Genomic DNA, 14,293 nt, shown 5'->3' with positions numbered 1-14,293 from the left:
AAATCACTTCCCTGATGAAAGTCAGAGCCTAAAGTAGATATATAGGAAAATTATCCTTTACATACGATGTGAAAAGTTTTATATCACAGGAGTTACTGTGTATTAGGGAAGTGGAAAAAGGAATCTGCAGCATTTCTCTGGGTGAGCAAGAAGGGAATGTATTATCAAGGAAAACATCATGGAAAAGATGATTCTTGAAATGAATCTTGAAAGATTAGGAATTTCTCACAGGGCACAAAAAGTTGGGGAAAGAGGATAGGTAAAAACATGAAGAAATGAAGGGAAGAGATACCTCATAATTTAGAACAGCTATGAAAATGTAGAACACACAGCCTGTGGACAGTTAAGGGTAGAGGAGGATGAATCACCACCACTTACAAAGCTGGAAGAGTAAGGTTTGAGGACAAGACAACACATGGTATAAATCACAAAGAACTGCACAAAAAGACAATAGTACTGGGTTGGCCAAAAAGTCTGTTTAGTTTTTTCTCCATAAAATTAAAGACACATTTTTCTTTTCACCAATAACTTTACTGATTTGGATATTTTGAGCATGTCGGCTATCTCCTGATATTAACTTCTAGTGGGCAGAGGTCAGGGGTGCTGCAAAATATCTTCCAATGCATAAGACAGCCCCATAGCAAAGAATTATTTGGTCAAAATGTCAATGGTACCAAGAAACTTCAAAAACAACTTTTGACACGTTTGATCAGTCAAACCACCTTCTCCATACACTACACAAATCTTTTTTTGCATTCCAGTTGCGTTTTTACCTTTCTTGAAATAATAAAGCATAATCTGCCAAACATGTTGAGTGTTTTCTTCCATTTTCAATATTAATACGGCTGCACAAAAATTCACCAATTTTTGTTTTTTAAATGCACGCTAATATGACAGCTGTTACAATACAATCTAACAAAATTGTCTCAAATGAAGTTAAAGACAACTAAGCTCTACAAGAGCCATCTTATGGAAAAAACTAAACAAACCTTTTGGCTAAACAGATATTTAAGATAATCATTACTTAGGAACCTAACCAACAATACAAAGATGCAAGGAAAATAAGACCAGCAACACTGAAAGGAAAATAAATCAACAGAGACAAGAGGGAAGGAGGCGGGGGGCGGGGAAAAGGAAGGGAAGGGGAAAGTCAAGGAACATATAGCAAGGACTCATGGACAAAATCAAAGGGGAAGAGCTGAGGGAGGGAAAGAGGGAGGGGGCAAGGGAAAGTGGTGGGGGGTAGGCAGAGACAAATGTATTTGAAAAAATAAATTAAAATTAAATTAAAAAAACAAATTATAATGCAGATCAGGGGTTGGAAAAATTAAACCCCTTATAACAAAAAAAAAAAAAAAAAGATAATCATTACTTAAATACTGTTGTTACTGACAGTCCGTTTCCTCAGCTAATGTAACACCAGCACATGCACAGCTCTGAAAAACCATAGAATTTGGGAGCCTTTTAAATGTATCAGAAATTCTGAAAAGATTATTTCTGAGCTCTACTCCAGAAGCACCTGAGGTGGAATTATAATTTCCTTATACCTTTTCCAACTAAAATTTCAAATTTCAAAAACTCTACTTCTCAATTAGGTGCTTTGCATCTCAAAAAGCCAGAAAAGACAAGCTTAGACAAATCTGAGAGATTTAAGGAGTCCTTGAAGAAGGACTTTTTGGCCATTCCTTTTAGAGATGTGAGGGAGTCTGGATTACTCAAATAATTGCTTTAATTTTCTATTTCACTCTGCTTTTGGTAAATGAGGCAGGAAATAAAGAGCACAGTAATTTAATTCAAGTGTCCTACAAACACATTTATTCTCCCTACCCTAATTCATTCTCCACTTCACTCTTGGAGAATTTCAGTGAAAATTAGGAATATATGCTGTCTGAAAAAATTACATTGGTGTAATAAGCATGTTAAATTTTCAAAGGGACACAAGTATGAAGAAGATGGCTGTTGCCCCTTTAGGCAAACATACATTTTTTAAAAATTAAATGTTTTCAAAACATTGTAGACTCACATGCAGTCCTAATAACAATACAGAGAAAGTCCATGTATACTTTACCCAGTTTCTTCCAATGGTAATATCTTACAGAACTGCAGTACAAGATTACAGACCTGATACTAACATGCTAGAGTGGAGATACAAAACATTCTATCACAATGATCCTTCATGTTCTTTCAGACTCAAACCTTACTTTCCTCCCACCTCGTCCCCACTGCCATCCCCTTTTAACTCCAAAGAATCGATAATATATTTTACATCTCTATAACTTTGTCATTTAGAGAATATTATATAAATTGAATCAATCATATGTGACCTTTTGAGATGGGTTTTATTTTTTTTAATTCAATAAAATGCCCTTGAGATCCATCCAAGCTGCTGCAGTTATCAATAGTTTGTTCCTTATTCATGCTGAATTCCATATGGATATGCTACATTTTATCCATTTAACGGCTGAAGGACATCTGCGCTGTTTCTAGTATGTGCATATTAAGAATAGTTGCTTTCTGAATGTTAAACCAGTTTTGCATACCTAACGTAAATCCAATTTGGTCATGATGCATAATTCTATTTATATTTTTTTGGATTCAGTCTGCTAATATTTTGTTGAGGATATTTGCATATATGTTCATGAGCGATACTGCTATGTAGTTTCCTTTTCTTGTAATATCTTTGTCTGGTTTTGGTACAGCTGATCTTCTAGAATAGGGAAAATTTTCAGCCATCATTTCCCCTAGGACATTTTTACCCTATCCTCTTTCTCCTCTCCTTTTAGGATTCCAATAACACAAATATTAGCACTTCTATTTTAGTTCATAGTTCCCTGAAGCTTTGTTCTTTTTTTCCTTAGTCTATTTTCTCTATTGTTCACATTAGGTAATTTCTGTTATTTATCTTCCAGTTCATTGATTCTTTTTCCAATGCCTCCAGCTGAGCCTAATTACTGTTGAGCCCTGCACTGAACTTTTTATTTTGCTCATTTTTTCAGGTGCAGAATTTTCATTTGGATCTTCTTTATATCTTCTATTTCATTGTTGAGGCTTTGTATTTCTTCATTTGTTTCAAGTATCTTCACAATTGATAACTGAAGCATTTTTATCATGACAGCTTTAAAACCTTTGTCTGCCCTGGCTGGTGTGGCTCAGTGGATTGAACATCAGCCTGTGAACTGGAAGGCTGCAGGTTTGATTCCCTGTCAGGACACACGTCCAGGTTGCAGGCCAACTCTCCAGTTGGGGATGTGTAAGAGGCAACTGATCAATGTTCCTCTTCCACATGTTTCTCTCCCTCTCTTCTTCCCTTCCATTCTCTAAAAATAAATAAAATCTTTAAAAAAATACAACCTTGTCAGATATTCCTAACACTTCCATCATCTTGGTATTGGTATCTATTGTCTTTTTTCATTTACTTTAAGATCTTCCTGGTTCCTGATGTAACAAATGATATTCCAAAGACACGTGAACATTTCACATTGCATATGAGACTGGATCATATCTGAACTTTGTTTTAACTACTTGCTTTTCTCTGTTATCTCTCTGGCAAGGGACCTCTCTCTTTCCTGCCAGATGAAAGTGGAAGTCCAGATTCCCTATTTGACCTCCACAGACACGCAAGATGAGGATCCCACATCACTGCTGGGTCAGGATAACAGTTCTAGTTCACTGACACTGTGATAATGGAGGGGGCCAGTAACTACTGAGGATGAAAGTCCTGGCTCCCTACATGGCCTTTCATGACCTGGAGTACGAGGTTTTAGCCTGTTGAGGGTACAAGTGTAGGCTTCCATTTGGACTTTTCTGACATGGGTAGGAATGGGGCCATAGTCTTTTCTGTGTGTTTGTCTTGATGTTTTATTTTGTCCTATTAAACTGTATCTTTCCTGGTTCTTTGGATAGAGAGAAAAGGGTTTTTCTTTTTGTATTGTTTTGTTTTTTTAATTGATATTATAAGGAGGGAGGGAGGAAAACATCAATTTGTTGTTCCACTTATTCTTGTATTTATTGATTGTTTCTTATATGTGCCTTGACAGGATTGAACCTGCAACCTTGGTGTATGGGGATGATGCTCTAACTAACTGAGCTATCCAGTCAGGGCAAAAGAGGAATCTTTTTATGTGGTGTTGTTGTCTGCACCTGTTGGCATTTCCAGACTGCCACATTTTTCAGCTCCAAGTCTGGCATATATAAGGTAAGAAGAAAGCCCAGAGAACTCACCACCCTGTTATTCATCAGGCTCCATGGTTCCCAGCAGCATGCCTTCTGTTTTCCACATTTTAGGGTCTTCTTCTTGTGTTTGTTTTATAAATGATGTCTATCATTTTGGTTGTACTTAGTTGGAGAAGTAGGAAAATGATATATCATCCATCTTCTCCAAGTTCTTACATTTTAAGTGTTGGGGGGAAAATAAAAAAATAATAATAATATTTTGTGACATGAAAATTATATGCAATTCAAACTTCAGTGTCTATAATTAAAATGTTAGTAGAATGCAGACATGTTCCCTTCTTTACATATTGTCTTCATGGTACAACAGCACAGCTGAGCAGTTGTGACAGAGACCCTCTATAGCCCAAGCTGAAAATATTTACCAATGGCCCATTAGATAAAAACTTTCCCAGCTTCTGATCTAGGGCACTGATCATCAACAGGTGCTGAATCACAATAAGGGAAACAACCAGACATTATGTACCTCCTAATGGGAGAACTCAATACCATCTATAACGTAGTCATGGAGTGATGTGGGGATCAAACTTGAATCTTATCAGACTTCTAGATCCAAGGAGTAAACTGCTGATCTAGAAATCAAAAGTATTTTCATAACAACACTAAGATGTTACAGTATAGCTGCCTTCTTTTATTCTTATTCTTTCACAAGCACACTCTGGAGTTTTTCAGAAAGCATATGACATGAAATATTACAAAGACTAATGGCAAGCTGACTTCCAGTAAGACATCAAGGAGACTTACAAAACAAGTGGGACTTTTCTCACTATCATTTTTTATTTTTGAAAATAATTATAAAATGTTATGTTAACATACAAAAGATTTATTAAATTTCAAACATAGCAAATATCAATAAACTTTTCAGGGTGCTCAATAATTTTTAAGAGTGTAAAGTGGTCCTGAGACCAAGAAGTTTGAGAACTGCTTTTTTAGATCCAACTACCAATTTATTAGCTATGTAGAACGCAAAACAAAATGTTTAACTAACTCTACTCTGAGGACACAATCTGCCAAATCCCAACCATAGGAAATTCTTCAAGCCAAACAGTTTCTTTAACAACAACAACAACAACAACGACAAAATCACAAGATGGAGACCAAGGGGGAAACGGAAGAAGCACCTATCTGTTAGAAGAAAAAAAAACTTACTTACCAAGCTATCAAAAAGCATAAACTATATTTAGATCCCAATCTGGAAAACTATAAAATAAAATGGATGTTTGAGATATATGGAAAATTGAAACCAACTGGGTAGTCAATGATTCCAAGAAATTATTAGTAATCTTTCTTTTAGGCGTGATAATGATGTTGTAGTTATATTTAAAAAGTTTTTTAGAAGAGTCCTTATCTTTTAAGAATACCTATTGAAATCCTTATAATAGGCAATAGGGAGAGAGGAGTGAAAAAAGACTGGCTCTGAGTCAACAGTTATTGAAGCTAAATGGTAGCACATTGTTCTACATTATTCTATTTTTGTATGTCTGAAGTTTTCCATAATAAAAAATTTAAAAGTACAAGATTTCATGGCATTCTTCTTCACCCAAGAAGTAAAGAATGAGGATAAACAATCTGTAAGCCCTGTACCGTGAGTGGTCCGCAGCCCACGTCCTGAGAGCACTGCTCTATTTGATTCTGAATTTCCCCAAAATGGTCCAAATCAATCAGGCCACTGGTTGAACACTGCCCTGACTGACTTATCTCTACCTGCTGAAAGAGCTCAGTAAGTATTTGACTGGTTGTCAAGTCTTAAATATAATAATAAATCTATAACAACTGGTGACAAATGATTATTTCTGTGTTTATCTAAAAAACTGTTTTTAACTTCTCCTATAGTACTTGTACACAAATAGCTACAATGCAAGATAGACAATGTATGATCCCATAGCACAGTGCAGTCTACACAATGGACACAATGAATTAGAACATATGTCCCCAAATTTGCAAATGTGGCCAAGATTCCAAAGGGAAAATCGCAGAAGTTTGTGTGTTATACAGAAGTAGATGCACACTAAATTTAAGTAAAGAATTTTTTCTTATCCGATAAGTTCTTTATAAGGTCAGAAGAGAAAAGACTAATAGAGGTTGAAACAGTCAGGGAAGCCATCTTCAAGACAGAAGGGTTTAGCCTGGGCTTTAACAGTAAGATGTCAGACCCACACCTTCTAGAAAAGGAAAAGCCGTGTTAAGAAAGAAGGACTGCAATATGTCTTGGCAGTAAGATAATGTAAGCTAAAGAAAGAATAAGTTGGTTGGGCATGTGAAGAGAAAGCCTTGAAACCTAAGAGACTTAGGGAGCTGTGAACCTTTCATTGAAGAGTGGACTGAGAAGACACAGGTCTCTGCAGGGAACTTCAGTATGAACCCCAAATCCATCACTGTGACTTTGTGAATTCTTACCCTTTTGAGCTCAGCTTCACCATCTACAAAGTGAACATAAAGATTCCACTTCATCGTGCAGCTATGAGAGTAAGGTTTGTTACATAGATGTTTCACAAATTTAAAGTACTTTTCATCAAATTAGGTAATTAATAATGGTCATTATTAATCAGAAAGTTTTCAAAAGAATGACTTGGCAGCAAAATGAAATAATCTAACCAGAGATGACTGAACTTCATTTGAATTTACTCCCAAAGTTCTCTGGATATTGGGTCTCTGCCACTAGTAGAGAATACACTGTAGAGTTAAGTTAAATCAAAGGTGAACGCTATCTTGTCTTACTCAAAGTTTTGTCAATTTATTCAAACAATGCTCCCAGCACTATGCAGAACTGGCTCTGAACTTTTCAATCTCCTAAAACTGAAGGAATAAAAGGAGAAATAAAGCTCATTTAAATCCAATTTATTTTTCTTTGGACATTTAACAAATATGATAAGATATTCCTTTACTTCCAGAGATTTCAATGTGACAGAAAAGATTAAACATATAAACTAATAATTATCATACAAAACAGGAGTTGATAACTACCAAAAAAGAAGTTAAAATAGTTTGGAAGGACAGATACAAGCTCTGAATCTCTAATTTCCTAGCATACAACAGGGGCTCAATGCAGAGAAGAAACAGGAGAAGATGGTCATCTAGCTCAAGAGAACAGCATGAGCAAAAGTACTGACGGGGAAAGCACCAGGTGTTTCCAGAAATGGCAAGTGGATTAGAGTTTACCAAAACAAAGAATAAAGGAACAATGTGTGATAGGCTATGAAGACAGGTTGGGGGCTAGATTACAAAGAGCCTTAAATTTCAGGTTCTAGTATTTGGACCTTATTTGGCAGTCAATAAAAAGATGTCTTAACATTTTGAAAAGAGAGGTAGTATGACCAAAATGCTGCTTTAGGAGAATCTGGAACCAACACGAATAATGCAAGAGTTAAATTGAAAGATTCTCAAGAGGAGGGATCGAGTCTCATTCACCTTTTGAACTTCCACTGCTGCACCTGCACTGTGCTTGCTTATTTAAAAAAAAAAAAAAAATTGTTGAATCCATTTCATTGAAGAGGGACAAGCAGCTGTGGGCACAGACAGCAATTGCCCACCCAATATCCATTCCTCCTCTCTTTCTTACTGTATTAGTAAGGCAGATTCTACACAGGACAGCAAAGTGCAAATTTCTTAGATCTTCACATTACTGTAATTGTATTTTTAGTATATGTTAATAAAGCATATACTATGTAAATGTTACCACAAATTCCATAGCCCCTCTAAAAGAATCTGTATTTTCTCAACATGTAAGTAAAAAAAACAAGAACACATCAAAACTACTGTTTCACCTCATATGTTTAATATGCACTGGGCTTTTATTTTGCATTCGTTAAAATCTTTCCCAGCCTTAATACTGTTAGTTTAATTCACTTGAAAGATAATTAGGATGAGGGTGAAAATGAAGTCAGTAAGAAAGTAGTAAGAAAGAGAAAGGATTCAAAAGAAAATTCTAAAATAGGAACTCAGCAAGTAGATATACAGAGTAAAGAAAACTCACTATGTTAGTGTGCCATTAACAAACACGGTACAGTCAGAAGTTGTAGATTTGGGAAAAGAAGCAGGGTGGTAAGAAAAATTCACACCGACCACTACAGTTACCATGAACAGAGCATCCAGTAGGCTCCTGGCATCATGTTAAATTCTTTAAAAATTACTACATGCATGTGGTTTAAAAAAAAAAAAATCAAGACAGTGTAAAAATTTTCCCTCTCATTCTAGAGTCCTAAACTCCCTGGTTTGCTTGATTCCCTTATCAGGGGCAACAATCAATTAATAATTTCATTCATATCCTTTCAGATGTTTATATTTGCCTTCATATTTAATTCTCACAACAACTCTCTGAGATAAATGGTATTACGCTGTAAGTTAAGAAACTAAGCCTTAAAAAGTTTAACCAGGCAAGGCCATAGAGCCATGAAGGGACAGAGCTGGGATTGCAACATAAACCCAACCAACCCGCGCGCACACCTCTATACTCAGGGATCTCCTACACAAACACTGGCACAAATGGACAAAGTATTTGTAATAACAAAGGGTTGGTTATTTAAATTATATCACATGTATACTGTGAAATAATACGTAGCCATAAAAACTAAGGTTAAAAAACATAAGGTAGATAATCCAGATATGCCACACAGGAAAACCTCAAAGACAGCTGATTAAGTTAAGAAAGGAATTGCCAGAATGGGTAATTATTGTTTACTAGGCACAGATTTCAGTTTGGGATGATGAAAAAGTCCTGGAGATGGATAGTGTTGATGGTTACCCAACAATGTGAATGTACTTAATGCCACTAAATGTACACTGAAAAATGATAAAGATGGTACCTTTTATGTTATATACATTTTACCACAATTTTTTAAATCCTGAAAAAAAGCAATTGCACAACGGTATGATTTTGATTCAATTTCTGTACAAAGAGAATGTGTGTATGTGTATATATAAATATTTTTTTGTAGATTTTTTTTATCCCTTATCTTACTTTAAGACAACTTGGTAAGGCTCCAGACTTCACCATGCTACCGCTGAATATTGTCTCTCCCACCCCCATCTGTTGGCATTCAGGCTCAATTCCTAGCACCCTTTTCCTACCTGACACAGAATATGCATTCAGATTCTGGTTTATCCAAGTTTCATAACCTCTCTTGAATGTCACTGTAGACTCATCCAACTCCAAAACATGTTCCAACATGAAGAAAATGTGAAGGAAAATGCTCCCTACTTGCCCCCAGTGAGGTGTGGTGGAACTGTCTGATGAGATCAAGTAAAAAAGAAGAGCCAGTGTCGGCATGTGGAGGGACAGTGTGGCTGCTAAAGAATGCACAGCATGTGGCAGCAGGTAATGCTGCTCTGCCTCTCAGGGATCTCACAATTAAAAGTTTCTGGAAGACAACATGGCAACACTCCAGCATGTAATGCAGATGATATATCTGTGGGTGGAAAACCACAGCTTAAAACATAATTACAAGAAATTTAAAATTGACAAATGATTAGATATTTTTCCTTCTTCATAGTTAAGTGCAACCCTAACTATGAACATGACCTCTACTGAGGTTTATTTAAATGATCATCTGAAAAGCAAACACAACATTATTCTCAGAAGAAAGCTCTGCTCTCATCACTAATCTACTGTAGCTGTTGAAGTTTCTCTGGCCAGTAGAGGGGCAGAAAGGAAAGCTCACTTGCTGTGCCCACATTTAGCAAGAGAAAGAGCTATCCAGGTGATGGTTCAAAGGAAAGAAATGGAAATGATTAAAAACAAAAAATCATGACAGCACAGTCCTGATAGTTTTTTCTAGGCTTACAGGGCACAAAACAACCAAAAGCAAAAAGTATCTTTTCTACCATCAAATTTTCATTAATTTTCTTAAAAATTAAGAGCTGTTTCCTCACCATATAGACAGGCATAAAGCACTGAAGTTTTGTTTTTGTTTTGAATATGTTAACACCTCACAAATTTGTGCAGAGGCTATACTAATCTTCCCTGTATCGTTCCAATTTTAATATACAGAGTATGTGCTGTTGAAGTAAACACAGAGCACTGAAGTTTTATGAAGACACTGCCAAGACATTTACACTCTTCAGAACAGTGGAAAATCCTTAAGGGAAGCAAGTTGCTTTTTTCATGGTGGTTTTTCATGGCTTAGTTACTAAGTCCCACTAAAACTCCCCCAAACTAGAAAGCACGCACTACAACAAGCATTCAGTACATATCTTTAAAAGAAATCTCTGTATACATTCCTTTTTAAATAACCCAAATACCTGCACTTCCCTCATCATTTAGGATTATGTCATTAACAGTGGTTCTCAAAGTGTGGTCTGGAAACTTGGAGAGAGGACACCAGGGAGCATTTCTAAGACCTTTTCAAAAGGTCTAGAGGATGAAAACTATGTATTTCTCATAATAATGCTAAGAAGTTCCTGAAAAGTTGACGTAGACTTTTGCACTGTGGTGACAGTTTTACTGATAATGCAAAAGCAATTGTAGATAAAACTGCTGGTCTCTTAGTACTAATCAAGTCGGTGGTAGCATAACCAAATTCTTCATGTACTTGCAGGAAAAAAAAAGGCCAATTTCTTTTTTAAGTGTGCGTGATGAAAATTTCACTCCAGAAAAGTCTGTCACACAACCTGGCAATTCTACCCTTGGACATTTATCCCAGAGAAAAGGAAACTTTTGTTTACAGAAAACTTATCCATAAATGTTCATAGTAGTTTTATTATTAATAGCTCCAAACTGGAAATAGCCTAATCATTCTTCAATAGGTTAATAGTTAAACTGTCATACACCCACACCATGGACTACTGTTCAGCAGTAAAATGGAGCAAATTATGATACATGTAACAACCTAGATAAATCCCCAAAGAATTAAGATGAATAAAAGAGGCAATCCCAAAAGGTTTTATACTGTATGATTCTACTTACATAACATTTCTGAAATGACAATTTAGAAATCTTGAACAAATGAGTGGTTGCTAAGTTTTGTGGAGAAGGAAAACATGGAACTGGGTGTGTGTATAAAATAGCAACACAAGGGATTCTTGTAGTTGATGGAATTAACTGTTCTGTATCTTGACTGTGGTGGTAGATACGTGACCTACACACAGAACTAATTACACACACATAAAACGGGAAATCCAAACACTGATTGATTGTATCATGGTTGTAATAGTGTACTACAATGTTGCAAATATATCATCATTGGAGGAAACTGGGTAAAGGACACACTGGATCTATTTTGTTTCACAACTAAGTGTGAATCTACAATTACAATAAAATTTCAATTAACGTATGTATACTCATGTTTACAGCAGCATTATTCACAATAGCTAAAACATGGAAGTGACTGAAGTGCTCATCAAAGGATGACTGAATAAACAAATGAATACCATTACACACAATGAATATTATTCAGCCTTAAAAAGGGAAGATATTCTGACACATGCTAGAATATGGATGAACTTTGAGGGCATTATGCTAGATGAAATAAGCCAGACACAAAAAGACAAATGCTGTATGATTCTACTTACATTAAGTACTGGAATAGTCAAAAATCAGAGACAGAAAATAAAACAGGGGTTACCAGGGGGCTGCAGGAAAGGAGAATGGGGAGTTAGTTTTTAATCTATAAAGGTTCTTGTTTTGCAAGATGAAGAGTTCTAAAGATGGACAGTGGTGATGGTTGCACAGCAATACAAGTGTACTTAACACAAACAAAAAAAGTAACGGATTGCTAATGGAAAGTTCAGGGTGGAAAGGGGATGGGCTCAAGGGGAGACACTGGATCAGAAAGGGGTTCAAGGGCCTCAAAAGGAAACTTATATTCTTTACTTACACTGTATATCCATTGTACTGTTGCTCTTTTCTTTAAAAAAAGATTTTATTTATTTTTAGAGAGGGGAAAGGAGGGAGAAAGAAACGGAGAGAACCATCTGTCTGCTGTCTCTCGCATGCCCCCAACTTGGGGACCTGCCACGCAACCCAGGCATGTGCCCTGACTGGGACTGGAACCAACAACCTTCCAGTTCACTTGCTGGCACTCAATCCATTGAGCTGCACCAACCAGGGCATTGTTCTTTATATTTCACACATATTTTAAATTTTGTGTCAACTTAATATTCAATAGATTTTTAAAAAGGAAAAGTGTCCTTGTACAGTACAAATTATGAATGTTATTTAATCATGACCCTTAGCCTTAATTTTTGTCACTTGTGATGAAAATGAGGTATGCATAAAGCACTTATGCTGCATACCAAGGAAAGCCAGTTGTCTTGAGGAAATGCATGTACATGTGGTTCAGTCACGAGATTAAATGCTTTTTTTCATGATACCATTTTTACTGGAAACAAAAACAGACACACAAACCATGGCTTTTAGACTTGTGCAATATTTGGCACACATTTCTTGAAACTGAACAAAATGAACCTGTCACTGTGAGGAAAATAATTGATAATAGTTGCCTATCAATAATAAAAATTAAGCTTTCAACTGAGAATTAGAATGCTGAAAAACTAGTATCCACCCCCATGAGTCTGACAGCTTCTCAATACTTAAGGGAAATCAGTGGTGATATTAACAAATGTGATTTAGTGACACTGTGTAATGAAATGTGTCAGCATTTGGAAGACCTGCCTTAACTTAGTGAAGCAATATTTTCCAAATAACAAACATAAGAAGTTAAAATGGGTTAACAAGTCCATTCTAATGGCAGGATAGACCAATGAATTTTAATGTAACACATGTGAAAGTTCATCGGTAAGGCTTCAGATTCCACATCCACACTAATCTCTAAGAAACTACTACTTATCTCGTTTGGATCTAGTAACAAAGGATACTTACAATTACCCGAAAAGCTATTACAATACTCCTTTTTCCAACTACTTATTACTGTAAGACCAGATTTTCTTCATATAGTTCAATCAAAATATATCGCAATAAACTGAAGGCAAAGAAAATGGGAAAATCCAGTTGTCTTCTACTGTGTCAGATATTTAAAAGAGCTGCAAAATGTACAGGAATGCCGCTCCTCCCACGAATTCTTTTGTTTAGAATATTACTATTTTCATAAAAATGTGTTATGTATGTTAGCAGTAGCATGGAGTTGTTTCTTAAATGAATTATAAGTATTTTTAAATGTCTCAGTTTTCATTTTTAATACAGTAAATAACTATAGTCATAACCATCCTAAGTAAAAATTCTTTCCTATTTTTAAAATGGGTGCTAAGACCGCTGGTCTATATTATAGTCCAACTGTTAGAATATAAATTACTCAATAAATATTTTTTGTTGAATACTTTGCTAAGCACTGAGACAGTATATGCCCTCAAGCGCTCCTAATATATCGGACACACTCACACTATTAAAACATATGTTAGGAACCGCAAGTAGGCCCTGTGCTGCAGGGAGCTCCAGGGAGGGCGGAAGCGCGGCCTGGAGGGCGGCCGGGCCCAGACAGTCCCGCGAGGGACGCGGCCACGCCGGAAGAGGCGCGGGGACAAAGGCCGACGAGAAACCCGGGTACTCAGGGCTTCTGACCAGTCGGATGCTCAGCGCCGGGAGGCCGTGGCAGGGGCACGGCCCTTACCTGTTGGTCATTCCTGCCGCCACGCCCAGCATCTCTCCGCAGTGAGCCGCCGACGTCTCAGCACCCCGTCTCCCACAGACGCTCCAAGCTAGCCTTCTTCCCTCTTCGATGGAGCCGAGCGTGGGGAGGTGGGCGGACCTCCGGCAGGAAGGAGAGGCGGACCAAGGGCGGGAAGGCCGTCGCCTCCTCCTCCCTTCCGGAGCCGGCAAATGGCTGGGCTGGCGACGCCGGGGCACCGTGCGCTTGACGAGAAGTGGAAGTGCGGCGGGACCGGCGGCTCTAGACACCTTGCCCCGCCCCCCGGGCGGCGACGCGCGGAAGAAGAGAGGGCCTGTCGGACCGTGACCCGGGGACTCGCGGTAACTCCCGGGCTTGAGGCAAACGGTTAGGACTGGCGTCTTACTACGCCCTTGGGTGAGAGCGTCGTCCACCGGGAGCGGGAGGAGCCGGCCAGGTTCTCTTTCCCCAAAACATCCCTAATTCTGCTTTGCGGACGGGCCTAG

At 37.5% G+C, this 14,293-nt stretch overlaps 1 protein-coding gene across 1 annotated transcript in view; it reads right to left on the bottom strand.

Moving 5' to 3' along the window:
- LIMS1 (LIM zinc finger domain containing 1) overlaps nucleotides 1-14,006 on the bottom strand; it is a 167,933-nt gene extending 153,927 nt beyond the window's left edge. The window contains exon 1 of the mRNA XM_054592019.1: nucleotides 13,791-14,006. Coding sequence (XP_054447994.1) covers nucleotides 13,791-13,822 — 32 coding nt within the window. The 5' untranslated portion in view covers nucleotides 13,823-14,006. The remainder of the gene's footprint in view (nucleotides 1-13,790) is intronic.
- Between the last annotated feature and the right edge of the window lie 287 nt (nucleotides 14,007-14,293).

Source organism: Pteronotus mesoamericanus, unplaced genomic scaffold (genome assembly GCF_021234165.1).
Source record: "Pteronotus mesoamericanus isolate MK-2021 breed Mesoamerican mustached bat unplaced genomic scaffold, CSHL_Meso_final scaffold_31, whole genome shotgun sequence".
Classification (NCBI taxonomy): Eukaryota; Metazoa; Chordata; class Mammalia; order Chiroptera; family Mormoopidae; genus Pteronotus; species Pteronotus mesoamericanus.
The sequence above is the reverse complement of the archived record's forward strand: the minus strand, read 5'-3'. Positions and strand labels throughout refer to the sequence as shown.